At 40.7% G+C, this 17,003-nt stretch overlaps 1 protein-coding gene across 6 annotated transcripts in view; it reads left to right on the top strand.

Annotated features, from left to right (window-relative positions):
- LOC124267088 (serine/threonine-protein kinase D3-like) overlaps positions 1 to 17,003 on the top strand; it is a 123,750-nt gene that overhangs the window by 75,705 nt on the left and 31,042 nt on the right. For 4 of the 6 annotated variants that reach the window (XM_046701926.1, XM_046701925.1, XM_046701923.1 and 1 more), the window contains exons 6-7: positions 7,236 to 7,319; positions 12,750 to 12,761. In XM_046701926.1, coding sequence (XP_046557882.1) covers positions 7,236 to 7,319; positions 12,750 to 12,761 — 96 coding nt within the window. The remainder of the gene's footprint in view (positions 1 to 7,235; positions 7,320 to 12,749; positions 12,762 to 17,003) is intronic. The other 2 variants (XM_046701927.1, XM_046701924.1) reach the window with 1 other exon arrangement.

Raw genomic sequence — 17,003 nt, 5'->3', positions numbered from 1 at the left:
AGGTCTCGGCAGTCATCACCTCGCTACCGTCTCGGGAGTTGCTTTGAGCGAGCGCCGTGGACGAGTATAAGTGTGTGTGTCTCTCGGCTCGGCTATGATGATGCACGGCCGGCTGACTAGCGAGGCTACAGATGTCTGAAAGTGAATGAAACGCACATCTTGGCAGATCTCGGGTCGTCGTTACGGTATCACCGAGCGAGCGCTGTGGCCGAGTCGCAGTGTGTGTCTTGGCTCGGCTTGTACAGCCAACTGGCTGTCTGGCTGACTGGCAACGTTATGTTGATTTCCAGTAAACCCTACCACATCTCTCGGTAGTTCCCCCGGGTGGACTCGCTGCAGTCTCGGTAGCATTGAGCGAGCACTGTGGGCGAGTCGCAGTGTGTGTGTGTCTCGGCTCGGCTATTTACCTACAGCTCGCTGAGATGGCTGGCTATGTTGATGTCCGCGAAACAGTTTATTGTGAATCTCCTTCTATGATTTGTTTGGTTTTCGTAATGAAGGCTTTTCGGGCCTGTTCCTTCCCTTGTTCTATGAAAAAAATGAAGGCGTTTTTACGAGACTTGGTTCGAATCTCTTGTTTCATTCTGTGATATTTGGCGATTTCTGATAGCACCAAACGAAACTCTTCCTCGGAGATTTTAGAGTCGGTGAGTGCGGTGGAAATATGATGGTCTATCGTGTTAAACTTCGCTTCGGCTAGAATTCTAATTTCGTCGTGTTTCAATACTTTACGTGGCAGTCTGCGAGATATCAAATTAAGGGTCAATCCCATCAACCCTACCACTCCGGCTGTTATTTTGATGCCTAGCACCACGGGTGCGGCCACGATGGTGGATAATAACCCGATACCTGTTACGCCAAATCCCATGCTGACTGAAACCAGAGCGCTGTCAATACTGTCCACGGAATTGACGGCCCTGTGATATTTTTTCTGTAATGCCGACCGCGTATCGCGTTCACGTTCTAATTGTTGTTTGATCTCGCATATCTGTCGCAAACGAAACCTGTCTACAGTTTCTAGTGTTTTTGCTACTTCATCCAGGACTGGGTACAGTCCCATCCCTGTGTGAATATATATATATATTTTTTATAAAATAATATTTAATTGGTTTTCCGTTAATATCCGATCGATGTATTTGAGGCTGATAAGGTTTAGATTATTGTTCACGTAAATATTCGAGACATGAATCGATTTTTTTTCAATTACACCCACTCCATCGAGGCTTATTAAGGGTGTCAATCCCGGTCTTATGACGATACGACACCGTTGGTGATTGTGTCATATTATCAACCCAGTCAAAAGTGTTCGTTCTGACCCACGAGCGTCAACGAGATAGACATCTACGGGCGTGGTGTGTGAGTTGATTGTTCAATTTGAATCGGAAAAATCCGGTTGGTAATCGGGTACATCAAACTGTAAATATGAAGCCACGTCGTTTGAAGCTAACATGTTGCCCGTGTGACCAGGTATTTATAAAATGTGTACATCAAACTCGGATCCCGTTGTTCGTAATTTTGGAGACGTAACCATTGTTTTTAAAAGATATGTGGGGTGAGGTGAGGGTCATGTTGATCAAATAGTCTGGCTGTTTGAAGTCTGCTAGTGACACCCGCTCATATGTCTTTTAAGTGCATGACGTACAAGATGTTTTCCTCGCCAGGCAGATCGAATACCCGCGTGTCCCCGAGATCGGCTAGCGTTGGAATGATGGTTGTTCATCGGTTGTTTTATACAAATTTACGAAATGGTTTTCAATTGGTTATCGGATAATTCCTCGGACGTGCACTTTAATCCCGTGAGATGTATGTTTTCAGTAGGAAAATTTTGGTGAGCAATATCGTGTCTTCCACGGTCACGATGACTCCCTGCAGACTGATGTAGGTGTTAACGTTCACCCGCACGTAAACGGAGCAAACTTGGTATTGTTGTTGTTTGGCCAAGCGGAGTTTGATCCCTTTCACGATTTCGACGGGGGTTCGCCGAGGTAGACTTGGATGTACAGCGTGGATTTCGCTGGCAGATTTTCCAGGACGTCTACCACGCTGTCGAATTCCGACACCATCTGCAATCCCACGTTTTGCGTCCCATGTTTGCTCGACAGCATGTGGGATACTCTTTGCCTCAACGTGCTGACGATCACGCTGCGTCTTTGCGTAGGGACGTAAGCCACGAGAAGCGTTCTGTTGTTCACGACTTTCGTCAGGTAGTGATCTTTGTTGTTCGTGAAAACGTGGGGAGAGTTGAGCGTGATGTTGAGATTCCAGTCGATTTGGGATGGCACTAATACCCATTTGTTGTCGTCGTTGAAGATGAGAGTGTACTGCGTGTTTCTGGAGATGGCCGTGGTCTCGACGTCGTCCAGGTGGAACAGCCTGCCGCGGAACGCTGGGGTTATCGTCCATTCTTCTCATCGTTGCGTATCAGGTCGTATCGCGTGTTTTTGACCGCTCCTTCGGTATCGACGAAATCGCCTAGGTCGTTGCCACCACCACCAGCTACAGTAGAGGGCGTCGGTTCGACACGTTTGTAAATGCTGTTTTTCAGTTGCAAGGCGTACAGTTTGCCGTCGACTCCGGGTTCGTCGAATCTGCGCGTGTCCCTGAGGTCGGAGATCACTATGTTGGCGCATTTTCTAACGCGTGTTCCTGGACCATGAGACTCGGTCATTGCCGTATGTGCAGCCTCGCGCTGAGATATCCTATACTTACGGGATTGTATTTAACGTCTAAAACCGATATTTTCAATTCCGTGATGTTGCCTCGGATTAATTTCTTGTAATGCCGCGATGAAAACGATTCGGTTCTGCCGTCATATTTTTCAGTTTTCACCGGCACGGCTCTCAGCAGTGTGGAAGGTCGTTCGCCTTGAACGTTGTCGGTCGTGCTCAGCTGACCGAGATGAATGCACAGAGTATAAAGTCGTTTTTTTCCATTGTTGGCTAACATGACCGTGCATTATTTGGTTGTGGACGTTATTGACGAACAGCCTGTTGTTTTGGCCATTGATGTTGGTCCATCGCGGGTACAGCGCGACTTCGAGCTGACCGGACATGTTATCGATCGCGTGCAGCAGTTAAACGGACTCGCCGCTCGTTATTCCCGGAAGCGTCACGTACATATTGAAAAAGTAGATATGTATACTAAAATCTAACAATTCAAATATGTACAAACCGGGAGTGTTTTATTTTAAAAGTGATAATATAAGTGCTAACTATCTCACGTAACCGAGTATTGTGGTCGATGCAAAGGATGGTTTACATTTCATGGTTCGGTTCATCGACATGTTTAAAAATTACGGGTTTTTGGTCACGAATGTGAAAACGGTACACGCTTGGTTCCACGACCCGATGCAGTTCTGACAGAATCAATTCAATTTCGCTGTGTGGTGAGCGATGACGGGTTGCGGTGTGACGTTGAACGACACTCATCGTGATGCTCTGAGTCAGTCTGCATTCTCGTTTCACGTGTACTACCAGATCAGACGTATCCTGAAATAAATCAGCGCTTCGATTCCGCAGGACAAGGCGTGGAATGCTGTAAACAATCCATACCATCGACGTGCGTACTAAAACGTTTGCGGTGAATTTGAACTAGATCCGAAGACGGTCGATTGGCGTTTGCCAGGTCCGAACCACGGTTTGGGCATTCCCATCGTTCACAACATATCTCTCGTGGAAGCCAGCAAACAGCTGGTGAGAGATTGGGGTTACAAGTCGTATCATTACGTCAAGACGAACGAGTGGAACGACGATTACATGACTTTCGACGACAGCAAGGATTACCGCGTTTGGAGGTTTGAACAGTGACCCGCGGATGATTGGAAAATGTTCGAAAGGGTTTACTTGTGTCGGTGTCATCAGATTAAACGATTCGATTCGAACGTACGTGTGGGCTGTGCTGGGCGTGCAGACGCAAACGCATCGTGAGTCGTGAAGGGACGGCTTACGACGCGCAGAAACAGTTCGTGGCTAACGTTGAGGATGCCATTGCTAGACCGATCGATCTACCAAGTGCCATCGAATGCTATGAAAACGCGCTGGAATACGCCCATTCGAAAGTCGACTACGTGCTCGGCGCGACATGCGAATGAGGGTGAACAGAGTGGTGGGCTATAACAATGAAATCGTCATCACGACCGCTGATCAAAAGTTGGGTTTGAAACAGGACGTCAATAACATGAGTCGAGTCGTGTCGCAGTACGAAACGGGCATCGTGGCACCGACACTGGAAGTAGCACCACCACATCAACAACAGTAGCAGCTGTCCGCGCACATGCAGGCAAACAATCAGCGGCATGTCGATCGCAAAACGGCGCTGGTGGTCGGCGGGATCGCGGTTGGACTGTGCCTCATTTGGTTAAAAATTCCTTAGCTGCGACGTACACCAGATGCCAAGGCGATGACGAAAGCCCACAGGTTTTGACCGAGCCACGTGACTGTTTTCGACAAGAAGCCTCACAACCAAGAAACGATGCTGCCCAAGATGCCAGGCAGCGCTTCAGCGGCTTTGCCGGCCAATTTAGCCAGGGCTTCGCTGAGAGATTTCAAATGTTTTTTTATCCAGTCTCTGGCGACGTCGTCGCCTGATGATGATTGGCTTGTTGGTGTTGGGCTTGGTGTACCACCACCGCCCGTCAGCGATACGACAAGGGGTCGATATGATGAAGCCCAAAGCCGTGAGAACGCTTAGCGATGGTGATTCCTTGTTCCTGGAACAGTATTCGGATCCTGTCGGCCAACATGGTGTCCTCGTTCAAGACTCAGTCGATGGTTTCGCGCATACGGCTGATTTGTGATAGGAGGGCTGCCCGGTTGGAGGAAGCGGCTTCCAATCTGGTCCGTCTCTCGTCTTCCAGGTCGCGCAAACTTTTCTCGATGTTTTTCATGGCTTCGTTGTCATCCACGATCCTGAGTTTTCTTTTCTCGCGAGCGATGTGCTCATCGATTTCGTTCAGTTTACCCATGTTGTTCACGAGTTCTCCGTTCACTGTCGTCAACGTCGCCAGTCGCTACAAGAAAGCCGAACCATTCGAACAAAGTCGCCAAAGCCTTTGAACGCATATACAAACGCAGTCGCTTGACATGGCCTACCGTATTGCAAGTCGATCCCGGACGCGAGTTCATGGGAGCTGTGTCGCAGCTGCTGGCCAAGCACAAAGTCCAAGTGAGACAAGGTATAGGGGGAGCTCACCTTAGCCAAGCCATTGTTGAGAGATTCAATCGCACCCTAGCCGAACGCCTGTTCTCGCACCAATACTCGCAGGATTTAATGGATCCCGGAAAAAGAAACACGGAATGGGAAAACAATGAAGTCACCAGACTCGTGGGCAAGAGACCCGTCGAAGCCATCAAAATGAAATCTGTCGAATCGTCATCGTCAGCAGCACGTCGCGATAAAACAGAGAAAACATTACCGGACCGGGTCAGCGTTAGGTACTTGTACCAGCCGGGAGAATACGAGGGAGACAGCAGAAAACGTGCCACCGATCTGATATGGTCCATGAAAACGTACAACATAGACCTTGTCGACATCAAAGACGGTGAACCGAACTTGTACTACTTGAAAGATGGACAGCCGAGAGGAGTTGATGATCGTACCTCATGACACAGTCCCTTACACATCACCCACCGTGTGATGATAGTTTCTCGTCATGATTTTTCATCAGTCTTGCATGCCTATTTTTCTGCTTAATGTAGCCAGCCAGCCAGCCAGCCAGCCAGCCAGCCAACCAGCCAACCAGCCATACACTAAGCCAAGAGAGACACACGCACACGCACTGCGACTCATCCGCCCACAGCGCTCGGAGGAGCAACCACCCCCGAGGCGACCCGAGCGTTTTTCTCGACCGACCCCATGCTCACATAAAAGTCAATATTTCAGAAACTATTCGACCGATTTTCATCATATTTTGCATGCACCTCAGTAGTAGTATACACAATGGGGCTACGGGATTAGGGACTTCCCAAGGGCTCAATTTTAAATTGAGCCCTTGGTGGGGACCTGGTACCGTAGCCCCATTGTGTATACTACTAGAGTTATCAGTATAATCCTTTAGTTTAGATTGTTTATGAAGATCCTGTTCAAGCTAACACACCAATTGCAATTAGATATAACAAATTGCCTCACACATTTCACCCACAAAGAGACATGATTCTTTTGATATTTCCCTCTATGACATGCTTCTTACATATCATCTTTGAACCCTAGACAAGAGCATAAGCCAGTGGCAGTGGAAGTCGATAGCCTACCTCATCAATTACAGAGGCTTGTAATTAGTTCAGTACATTTGGCACCAAAGTGACTAGGGTACCGTCTTCTTAGAATAAGGTTGACAAAGAAAGAAAATGGAAATGCATTATGTAACTTCTAATTTTCAACAAAGCAACTGACCTGTCTCTGGTAGTCTTTAATTATGTCAAGCTGTTTTCCTCACACTGGCCTATTTTACACTATTTTTGTTGATGTAAAGGTTATAGTCGCACTGAACTAACTTGACATTTACAACTTGGCTTCATTGATCACAGAGAGCAGACATCCTTATGATTCTGAAGAGTGAAGCTGCTGTTGTTTCTTAAGGCAACTTTTGTCAAAGTAGTCATGTATGATTGGTGTGCACTGAATGATATATTACTTTAATCCTAGATCTGGTTTGAAGGAGAAATTTTACTGAAATAGTTTCAAGTAACTTTTAATGCTTGCCCATTTGTCTGCATGTCTTTTATATTTTTTATCTTGCCTAAGAACATTTCAACATTTATTATTTAACTACAGAGTGAATGCTTCCAGAGATTAGTATTATTTGTTAATAGGACTGTTACTTAAGGCTTTTCTGTGGACATTTTGTTTAAGTGTTTTCAATTTCAGAGTGTTTAAAAATCAATAATTTGCAACCATTTCTTGTTGGTAATGGAACTGAAATCTCATCATCTCTTAATGATTTTGTAATTGAATACTGCTGATCTTCAGGCAGACATCTTGAATTTGTTTCAATGGGTTTTGGTGTAAACTATTTGACCACTGAAATAGAAACTATGAAATTGCATCTTGACAGGACAATGCTCCATTTCAAGAATTAGAATATCATTTCACAGCAAATCAAGCTTTCAGAAGAGTGATGTCACAGCTATACTCAAACCTTGAAGGTTAATAAACTTCACTGCCTTATAATTTTCCCTTTCCTATATCACAGTAGTTTCTGTCTAATATATCATTTAAGTAAGTGTTTTTCATTTTAGATTGCAAGTTCAACTGTCATCGTAAGTGTGCGCCGTTGGTTCCGAACGATTGTGCTGGTGAGCTGCCGTACAGGATAGCTATGGGTGAGTATTACAGTGAGAACACTGATGTTACTGTGTCTATATACATTGCCTTTGTCAATACCACAACCAGAACACTTGTTTTAGCTCATTTGACCTGGTCAATCTGAGCTTATGTCTTGCAGATTTATCAGTTGTCCACTTTCCCCACACTCCAATGAGATTAATAATTCTAATTAAATGTGTATTTAGTATTATATTTTTTTCAAGGTAAATTTACAGTGAAGTAAGCTTTTATTATTTTAGATAATAAAACAGTCCATTTGATACCAATTTTGCAGTTGTATGGTCTTAGTGAGGGAGTCCACTAAATGGAAGACATTTAAAAAGACATTTAAAATAAATTCCATGGCACTTTTCTGTTGCATTTGTATTTTCATAAACCGAAAGACAACAAGCCCTCTTGCAGACTTCTGTTTCCTTGACCCGTTAAGGTCAGAGTTAGAAGTAGTTTTCAGTAACCCATGCTTGTTGTAAGAGGCGGCTAACGGGACCGGGTGGTCAGGCTTGCTGACTTGGTTGACACATGTCATTGTATCCCAGTTGCGTATATTGATGCTATTGATCCCTGGATTGTCTGGTCCGGACTCGATTAGTTACAGTCATACAGCTGTAATATAGCTGAGTGCAGCGTTAAACAACAAACAAACAAACCTATCTGTTTCCTAATAATAGAGTTAACAGGGCATGTTTTGCATTCATTTCTTGACAAATGTCACTTACTGGTATCTTGTATCGTCTGCAATTTTTGTATTAGTGATTGAATAGGCATTCTGTTGTTATTGCTGACTAATTAATAAATGTATAGCAGCTTCCATATTTATACCATAAATGCCAAAAACATTAAAGTCAGTTCTTACGTCAACGTTAGAGCCATGCTTTTGTACATGTGAGTGCTTTGCTGTTATTGTACTGAAATCAACTACCAAATCTTTCAGGTGTAGTCAGAAACGGAAGAATCGAAGCAGCTGTCTCATTTTGACTAAATTCTTCCACATAATATTACATAAACATAGACTGAGATCAGTGGTGAGAGTAATGTAATTTGTGCACAGTGCAGCTTGCTATATATTACTCACCCATTGAAGATATCACTGATTAATAATTTTACAATGTTATTACACATTGTGTAATAACATCGCGCGAGGCCGTACGTAAGACGTCAAAGTGGTTTACGGTTATGATGTCACAATGCTAATACCTCTGTCACAATAGTATTAGCCCTTGCCAAAGAGTCATCACACTCGTCGAATTCGTAGGAAAGAAGTACTTTGCTCGATATTATTTTGCTGATGTTGGGTGATTTAAAAATAAAATACTAAACTATGTTTCGTGTATACCATATTTATGAAACTCGTGAATGGTATTGGTATCTAACGAGCGAAAGCGTTCACTCGTTTCACAAATACGGTATTACACAGGACATTGTTTAGTATTCTCTCTATATACAGTCAGACCTCGTTAATACGAACACGGACCGGATTACCGCGGCCTGACTGTATTATAGTAGACAGGAATCCAAGTAAAATGTATAGCTTGATTATGTTGTGGAAATGAAAGTTACAGCGAAAGTCCCAATAATCATTTAAAAAAAGGAAGTAAATCCTAATAGTCACTCATAATTCACACACCATTTTCCTTTTAGTCACGATTCAGTTCCTGCCATGAACTATGTGCTAAATAGGGATGTCACCAACCACAGCCTTCTTCTGTGTTTAAGCAAGGGAAGGTACATCCTTGTCAGGCACATGAAGTAACATGTAACACATCACATTTATATGACTGTTACAGATGTCTGTAGCCATAATCCCCATTGCCTTAAACATCACTGGTATGTCGAGCTGCCAAGTTTATGTATAATTGTGTAGTATCAGGGTATGAAACTCCCAAAAATTTCAGCCAGACCACAGGGCTGGTTAGATGTAAAACTTGCCAGCCCTGACCAAAACTTACCTGCCCACAAAATATCTTCATATATGCTGGTAGTATGTCCATATATATCTTAGTATAGTATCTTAAGTAAGCAATCTTTTCTTTTAAAGAGGTTTTCAAAATCTTCTTCCTCACCTATATATTAGTGAAAGTGAGTGAGTGCGGGAGGTTTTACACTATTTTTAGCAATATTCCAACCAGCAGTATGGCAACAAGGGACATTGGTCATGGGCTTTACACAATTTCCTCAGAAAATATCATTTGGTGGCTATAGGCCAAAAGTTGTGACGGACACTGACTGTATGCACAGTTCATCAGCTGGTGTGGCTGAGTGTATCAAGCTCCAGGTTGTTACTAAAAGTAAAAAACAAAGAATCAATCAAATGATCACTGATTAGTAGGGGTGGGTATTGCAGAGAATTTTCATATTGCGATATATTGCGATGCGGAAGCATATATTGCGATATGTATTGCAATATATTGCAAGGATTATTTTTTTAACAAAAACTACTTATAATCGAGTTAATGCTTGATTATAAAGCAAAAACACAACAAAATCACTATGATTGATTAACCTTTTATAAAAAAAATTTAATCATGACAAAATAAAAATGTAAGTAACATTTGGCACTAATGTAACAGGGAAAAGAACAATTGAAAAAACGGAAATATCAAAATACATGTCAAAATACCGGTTTTCGATCAGCGTATCGCAATGCGTATCGTTTTCATGTCTAGCCGGTAAATACAGGTAAACCGGTTATATTGCGCAGCCCTTCTGATTAGGTTGCTCATTGTCCCAGATATCAACAGTAGCCATGGCAATATTGACACCTGTTTTACAACTCTTTCAAAAAATGATAGAGGGAGGTACAGTTGACAATTATACTTAATTTATACAAATACAGGTAATGGCCATCTTGTTAATAAGTGCAAAGGGCAGGGAAATGGGGTGGCCATGTAATTAAAGCATTTACTTGTCATGCCAAAGACCTGGGCGTGGGTTCAAAATGTGAATGAGTCCCCATTGACTAAAAGCTGTGTAAAACCATACTCCTTCTCACTCACTTACTCACTGTCCGAAAATTAATAAGCCAGATACCTTACCCTAAGGCACTTGCCCCAAGGGAAATTTTTCTTGCTGCAAAATCAAAACAAATGAGACATAATTTTAGGGAACCTACCTGACTTGATGATTCATATATTAAATCTATCACATTTTACAATGTCTGAAAACACTTATTAAATTTCAATTTATCATATATTATCAGCAGAATTAAAATTATAAACTATTTTTCGCAATGTTATTGAAAACAACGATTCTCGGACACATGCTTGACGGCGGGTCTACAATAACATTGTCAAAGAGCAAAATAACGATGTTTGAGGAATTCATTAAATAAATTGAATAAACTAATGAATAAAATCAACAACAGCATTCATAAAAGTTGTCAAGCGTACATATAAAATTACTATTTCCATCTTTTTGTGCGATCATGTAATGCAAGTCAAGTCACTGACGAGTGACATCTCGGCTCTCGCCGCCTCAATCTTCACGCTGGGACACGATGTTTAATGCGAAAATATATACATGAAGCCTTTTTGTCACAGGTCATAACCTAGCACGATACGTCCAATAAGTTCCATAATTTACGTACAGGTAGCGATTTCTTGCTTAATATGTTCAGAATAGCATTATTTTACCCAAAACTTTTGTCTAAATCTGAAGGTTTTAGTTTCACGAGGGCGGTATCCATTGCCGTAATATGATTGGCTGCCTCAGGTCCGTGTCTGATTTTGACCAATCCGACCCTTTATAGCAGACTGTGGCGAAAAGCGTCATTAGAAACCGATCTTTATCCAATAAAATCGCTTCTTACAACTGTGAAAATACTCTTGGCAAGGGTACAGTGATATTGTTGATGTTCAGAGCTTTTCGAGCGATGCCCGACATCAAAGCGATTAAGCCTCGCATGTTATGCACCACGAAAGCAGCGGAGGTATTTTCCGTTGTTATGTCATGTTACCCGGCGGAAAGCCACAGATATTGGGAAATAGGCGACCATACATATTATTTAGAAAAATTTTTATAATAATTTTCTGATGATGGCGTAAAAATGAAAATATAAAAGAAAAAGGCACGGGCATGTTATCACATGTCACAAATGGAAAAAAATCGCCATAGTTTTTGCTTCTTTCGTGGTTTATCTGGATGTTATAAATGTAAGCTTGCATTTTCATTCAAAAATACATTTATTTAAGTTGTAGTTGTATTATTTGAATAATATTATAAAAATAAACTTCATATTTATCAACAGTAGGATTAGATCTTTTAAATGGTGTATGGGATGTAGTAGCAATAACGTTTTACAAGCTTATAATTTCCTTCATAAACATAGGCTTCATCTATGACCTCAGGGTCTCTGGGAACTCGGTGTCATGGCAGTAAATGCCTCTGGTTGACTGGTGTTGAAAGAGTTAATATTAATACAAGGCATACTACATACATATTAGAGTATTGATAACATTTTATACACCCTGACTTGATGCGCAAAATAACCCGTGACATTTGATTGATGTATTGAAGGTCATTAGTTACTAAATATTCCTACAAGTTGTGACCCCTGTCAATTGTAAACTTATGATTGTACAGTCACATGACTAGGCAGACATGACGTTTTGCCCTTGCCTTCCTGTGGAATAAACTTTTCTGGAGGTCATGGTCAACAGAATGTGTGCAAAGAGACCCCACAAATTATTGATGACGTTTGCAAAGTTTTATAGTACCTCATTTCCAAAAATAGGAATATATGTGTGTAAATGTTCAATTGTGACAGCTTTAATGTGTGGAAAACACAAGTTTTCTTTTTATTGATTATTGTCAAGAGAACCATTTATTCTCAGTTCAATAGGATGCCTTAAACTTTATATGGTATTGAATTTTTGTTATTCGTGGGAATTGTAGTGCAGCTTTCTTATGATAATGTGGCTTTAATTTATAAGATGAAAGTATGTGTTTGTAATGAATAATCTGTGTCTGGAAGGAAATACAATATTGGCAAAACTATTCCTATCAAACAATCAGAGATCAGGAGAAGGTGATAATGTCATTGAGGTGGGAAGTAAATACAGCTAGTTTTATATATCCCCCAACTCTTGTTGGGTTATGTAATATAGGTGAGCTTCTGTACCTATTCCTGTGTTTCAGTGTGTTTGTCTGAACTTTTCCTTAAACATGAAGTAGGCTAATGCTATCTTTCAGGGTATTGTTTGTTATTTCTTTTAGTTTTGTATGCACATTTACTTTTGTAGTTGATAGATGCAAACAGTTGAAATATTTATTTGCTATTATATATTTATTAGCATATATGTTATTTTGTTGTCTAGTGGTCGTCAGGTCTGATGCATTACATGAGTGATTTGTTTTGGGGTAAAAACATAACTTCCAACACATTTCTCACAATTTGTATATTTTTCTTTTTACCCTAAAATCTTAAACAGAAATGGACTATGGTAAGCAGAACCATGCCCCCTTTCTGTTTCTTGCTAATGACCTGCTTCATTCTATACAAAATACATAATATTCATAAAGTTCAAGGTTGTTAATGGGCTGTTTTCTGATAAATGTGGATAAGATATAAAGATAATGAAAAGCAAGCTCAATTTTCAAACTCATGTTCTAGACTTAATGTTAATTTGTACTTGGTTACGTGCTGTGAGTCATTAATAGGAAATAATTGAGTATCATACTTGATAGAAACTGAAGTTGATGGGGTACGTGTTTGGAATGAAGAATATATGTTTTGTAGTAACACATGTTTGTAGTAGAATCCTGGGATTTATATGTATTGGTTGTGAAAAGTAAAGATTAATTGTGTTTCACTGAAGATGATGTATTCATTATAAGTGGTAATGTGGTAAGGTTAACCTCTAATTGTTTAAGCTGCCAAATGTTTTGATGTTAGAAGGTATTGTTGGTATTAAATTGAAACCTATTGGTTGAGAACCGAGCCCTTTTTTGATAATAATAACATGCAAAATTTGAAACAATAATTAGACAGAATAATCACACACGTAGACTGTCTTTTGTCTATCTGGATACTTTGTAGATAAAATGACAAAAAAATAATCTCTGGGGAAATTGTGAAAGTACTCCTTTAATATGGATATAAGTGAGAGCAATAGGTGTGAATCGTATCATGTTTTCCATGACAATCAGGACCTGGGCCTGTGTACACTACCCAGCTGTCGATATAACAGCCCTAGCACTTTGGTATGCACAATATTTGGGAAGTAAAAGCACAGCTGTTAAACAATGACAGCCCTCTAGTCGAAGCAGAACAGATTATTTAGTTAGACACCTTTTTCCTTAACAATGCAATGACATTTGCTGAACAAGATTTTTCAGATGGATATTTTCTTTACCCTTTTGTAATTGATTACATTTTCTCCAAAATGGTTTTTCACTCAGCATCTTTATTTAAAAATTTATGACCATGAGGTCATATTTTCTGATTGTGTTATTACTGTAAATTCTGTAGGGCCGAGTTTTAAGTAGACTTTAGTAATAACAGGGTTTTAACAGGGAAGTGACAGGTTTACAGCAGAGTTCAAATGGGACTTCCTCAGAACAACACAAGTTCTATTCTCTAGACACGTAACACTGTTACTGACTTAAGGCAGTGCTAAGTTGTTTTTGTGCAGGAATCACTGTTTAACATATGTCACATGCTGTATACACACTTGGAGTTGTGAAGTGAAAGTAGAGCTGGGGTTTAGTGATGGATGTAGAGAAGTATCACCATGTTGTAGAAACATAACTGCATGAAGTCATATATATATATATTATATCATACAACTTGTAGTCTAGCTCAACACAGTGGTAGCTGCACTTGCAACAGTAGTTAGGGGTGGTTGGGTGGCCTGGTGGTTTGTGTGTTCACAAGTCCTGGGTTTCATTCTGTTTCATGGAAAATGTGTAAAATGGAACAATTTTTATAACTTATGGAAAGAATAAATAACTAGAAATAATAAAGTAAAATTAAATCATAATTGTTTGTATTTTATGTACATGATGATTTTACTGTGCAAATGTTTATCAAAGTGAAATAGTTTTATCTTTGAGACGTTTTGTTTCAAGTCCTTAACTTTTGCATCATTATTTATGCCTGAATGTTCAAAACTGTATTTTCAATATATTTACTTTGGTTTGTTTGTTGATTTCTCTTCAGCTTGACAATACATGTTATGAGATGCTTGCTTACAATAAGGCATCCGGTCATGTGCTGTTGCATTCAGAGCATGTAAACTTCTGGTTTAATCTCCCCTTAAAAATTAAAAAAATTTACTTGTCGAGTTGGCGTAATAGCATTCACAAATTAAAAACATATCTGTGCACTGATATATACATGTGAAGTGTTAAATATTTTGTTGTTGTTGTAATTTTAAAATGTAGAAATAAAATTGAAATGAACTGGTTAAAAAAAATTAAAGTATGTTAAAAGTGCATTCAACCAATGTGTGTGAGCTAGCACATCATCAGAACAATTACACAGTTCAGTTCTTTCACTTGTATCTAGGAATGTTTTATTGTCGTTAGGTCCAGGGTTCCATCATGTATCACTTTCAATAATGGAAACGATGAGGCTTTGTGAAACAGTCTGCAAGTTGATCATTGGTAGGAGACCAATGCACACCAGTAATTTGACTAGTTACAGTGAGTTTTTTGATTCCACTTATCTCAAGTCTCAGACATTTGTCAGACACAAACTTTGTGGACTTGACTGCGTCGAAGAGAGAGTGGTTATCCACAATACACTGTATCGGAAGTCTTGCTTCGTCAGTCTCACCAGTTGTAACCTCTGAATAGAGGGTGCTGAGGAATATTCCGTTACCTATTCCATCTGCCAATGCAAGTGTCGCTAGTGTCGCTAACGTGCTTCGCACAACACAGCCTGATTCTCTTTGATTGCCAACACAAAGGAGAGAACTTGCCGTCATCTCCCAGCAGCATTACGACATGACCACCTTGTGTCGCCCCATCAGGCAAGTTGCCCAAAGAAGCATCACTAAACACCACTAAACGTAGAGATTCACAGGGTCCGAGATGTTGGAACTTCAGGGTCACATCTTCATTTTTCAGTTTTCATATGACTTTATTGGCTACCATCATGTTTTTCACTGTAGCTTTGTTCATTGATGAAGCCAGACAGCATGCGTCAAAAACTATGTCCGGTCTGCTCTGTCGTGCGATCCATAGGATCTGTCCAGCCTTTGATCTGAACATCTCAAGTTCAGATGTGCTCAGGAGTGCTTCTTTCTTTGACATCCTATCCTTATCTATGTTCAGACGAGTTAGGTTTCTCACGTAGTCATGTTGATGTAGAAGAATAGTCTCATTGTCACAGAGTAGTTTCATGCCGACATACTTGAAGGTGCTCTCTTCTTCACGTCCAACATTGAACGACTGTCTAATTGATGCAATGACCGTTTCTTCAAACTCTAAAGTACCGCCCCAAACAAAATCGTCCACATGGCTAGCAAGCACACCTTGTAGTTTTCCATTTGATATGAAATAGAACACTGCAGGGTCAACTTTAGATATTCTTGCCCCACTAGACTGCAAAACTTCACAGACCCTGTTGTGATGCATCGGCCATGCCATACACACATTTCTGTAGTTTCCACAGGACTCCTTTCCCTTTTTTTGTCGAAGGTAAACATCTCTGGTTAAAGTTGAGCCCTATAAGAATGCTGTCTTAATGTCTATGGAGCATGGTGTCCATTTCTGTTGTGCCATAATGGCTAATAGCAGCCGTAAAGATTCTGTTGAACATGTTGGGGAATCCTTTGGCAGATTTCTTTTCTCTATTTCTTCGAATCCTCTGGCAACCAGACGAGCTTTGGGAATTATTTTCTCGGAACTTTCTTTCAGAGTGCATATCCATCTTGTTGTAATATATTTCTGTCCATCATCCTGAACTTCAACAAACACATTATTCTCTCTCTAATTCTGTAGTTCCCCCCTTTTAGCTTCATCAATGGATACATTGTCAACAACACAAACATTTTCTTCTCCTTCACCATGGTCAGCATCTTGGTGATGATCATGAGAAATGTCCAGCTCTAAATCACCCAGCTTACCAATGTCAACAGATATTCTTGCTCCTGAAACGTCATCTGGGCTCAAATACTCAATATTGTACCAGTCTTTGTTTCTACCTGTTGACTTGCCAGCTCGACTCGACACTTTGGTTATACACATATTTCCTGTCCTTTCATCACGGAATTTCATCAAATGTCCAATGTTTGGTCTCTGACATGGTTTGTCTTTTTCCTCTTCATAATCATGATAGTCTTCATTTTCATCATCAGCTTCGACGGCTTCTGGTTCAAGAGTCTCTTCTTTATGATCAGTCTCATGGTCAGTATTTTGCTTTGTCCCGTGAACATTCTCTGGCAGCACTTTCTGCAGTTGACTATGATGTACTCTGACATGTGAGCCCCCTTGTCTAACAAAGACAACTGCTCCATCTTGGCCAATGACGACACCTGGCCCTTTCCATTCCATCTGGTCAAGTCGTTTGTAATGAACTGTATCTCCTGTGTCATATTTTGTCTCTCCACATGTTCGAATCTGTTTCCGAAGTGCTCTTCGTATCCTTTCAGAACACTCTGCCTATGTAAAGGCCTTTCTTGCTAAATGCAGGGCGTTGATGTGAGATCCAACTATCTTGCTCATTGTATTTCCTTCAA

The sequence above is a fragment of the Haliotis rubra genome, unplaced genomic scaffold, assembly GCF_003918875.1.
Source record: "Haliotis rubra isolate DU_JTF1 unplaced genomic scaffold, ASM391887v1 Scf13, whole genome shotgun sequence".
Lineage (NCBI taxonomy): Eukaryota > Metazoa > Mollusca > Gastropoda > Lepetellida > Haliotidae > Haliotis > Haliotis rubra.
This window is presented reverse-complemented; position numbering and strand designations above follow the sequence as displayed.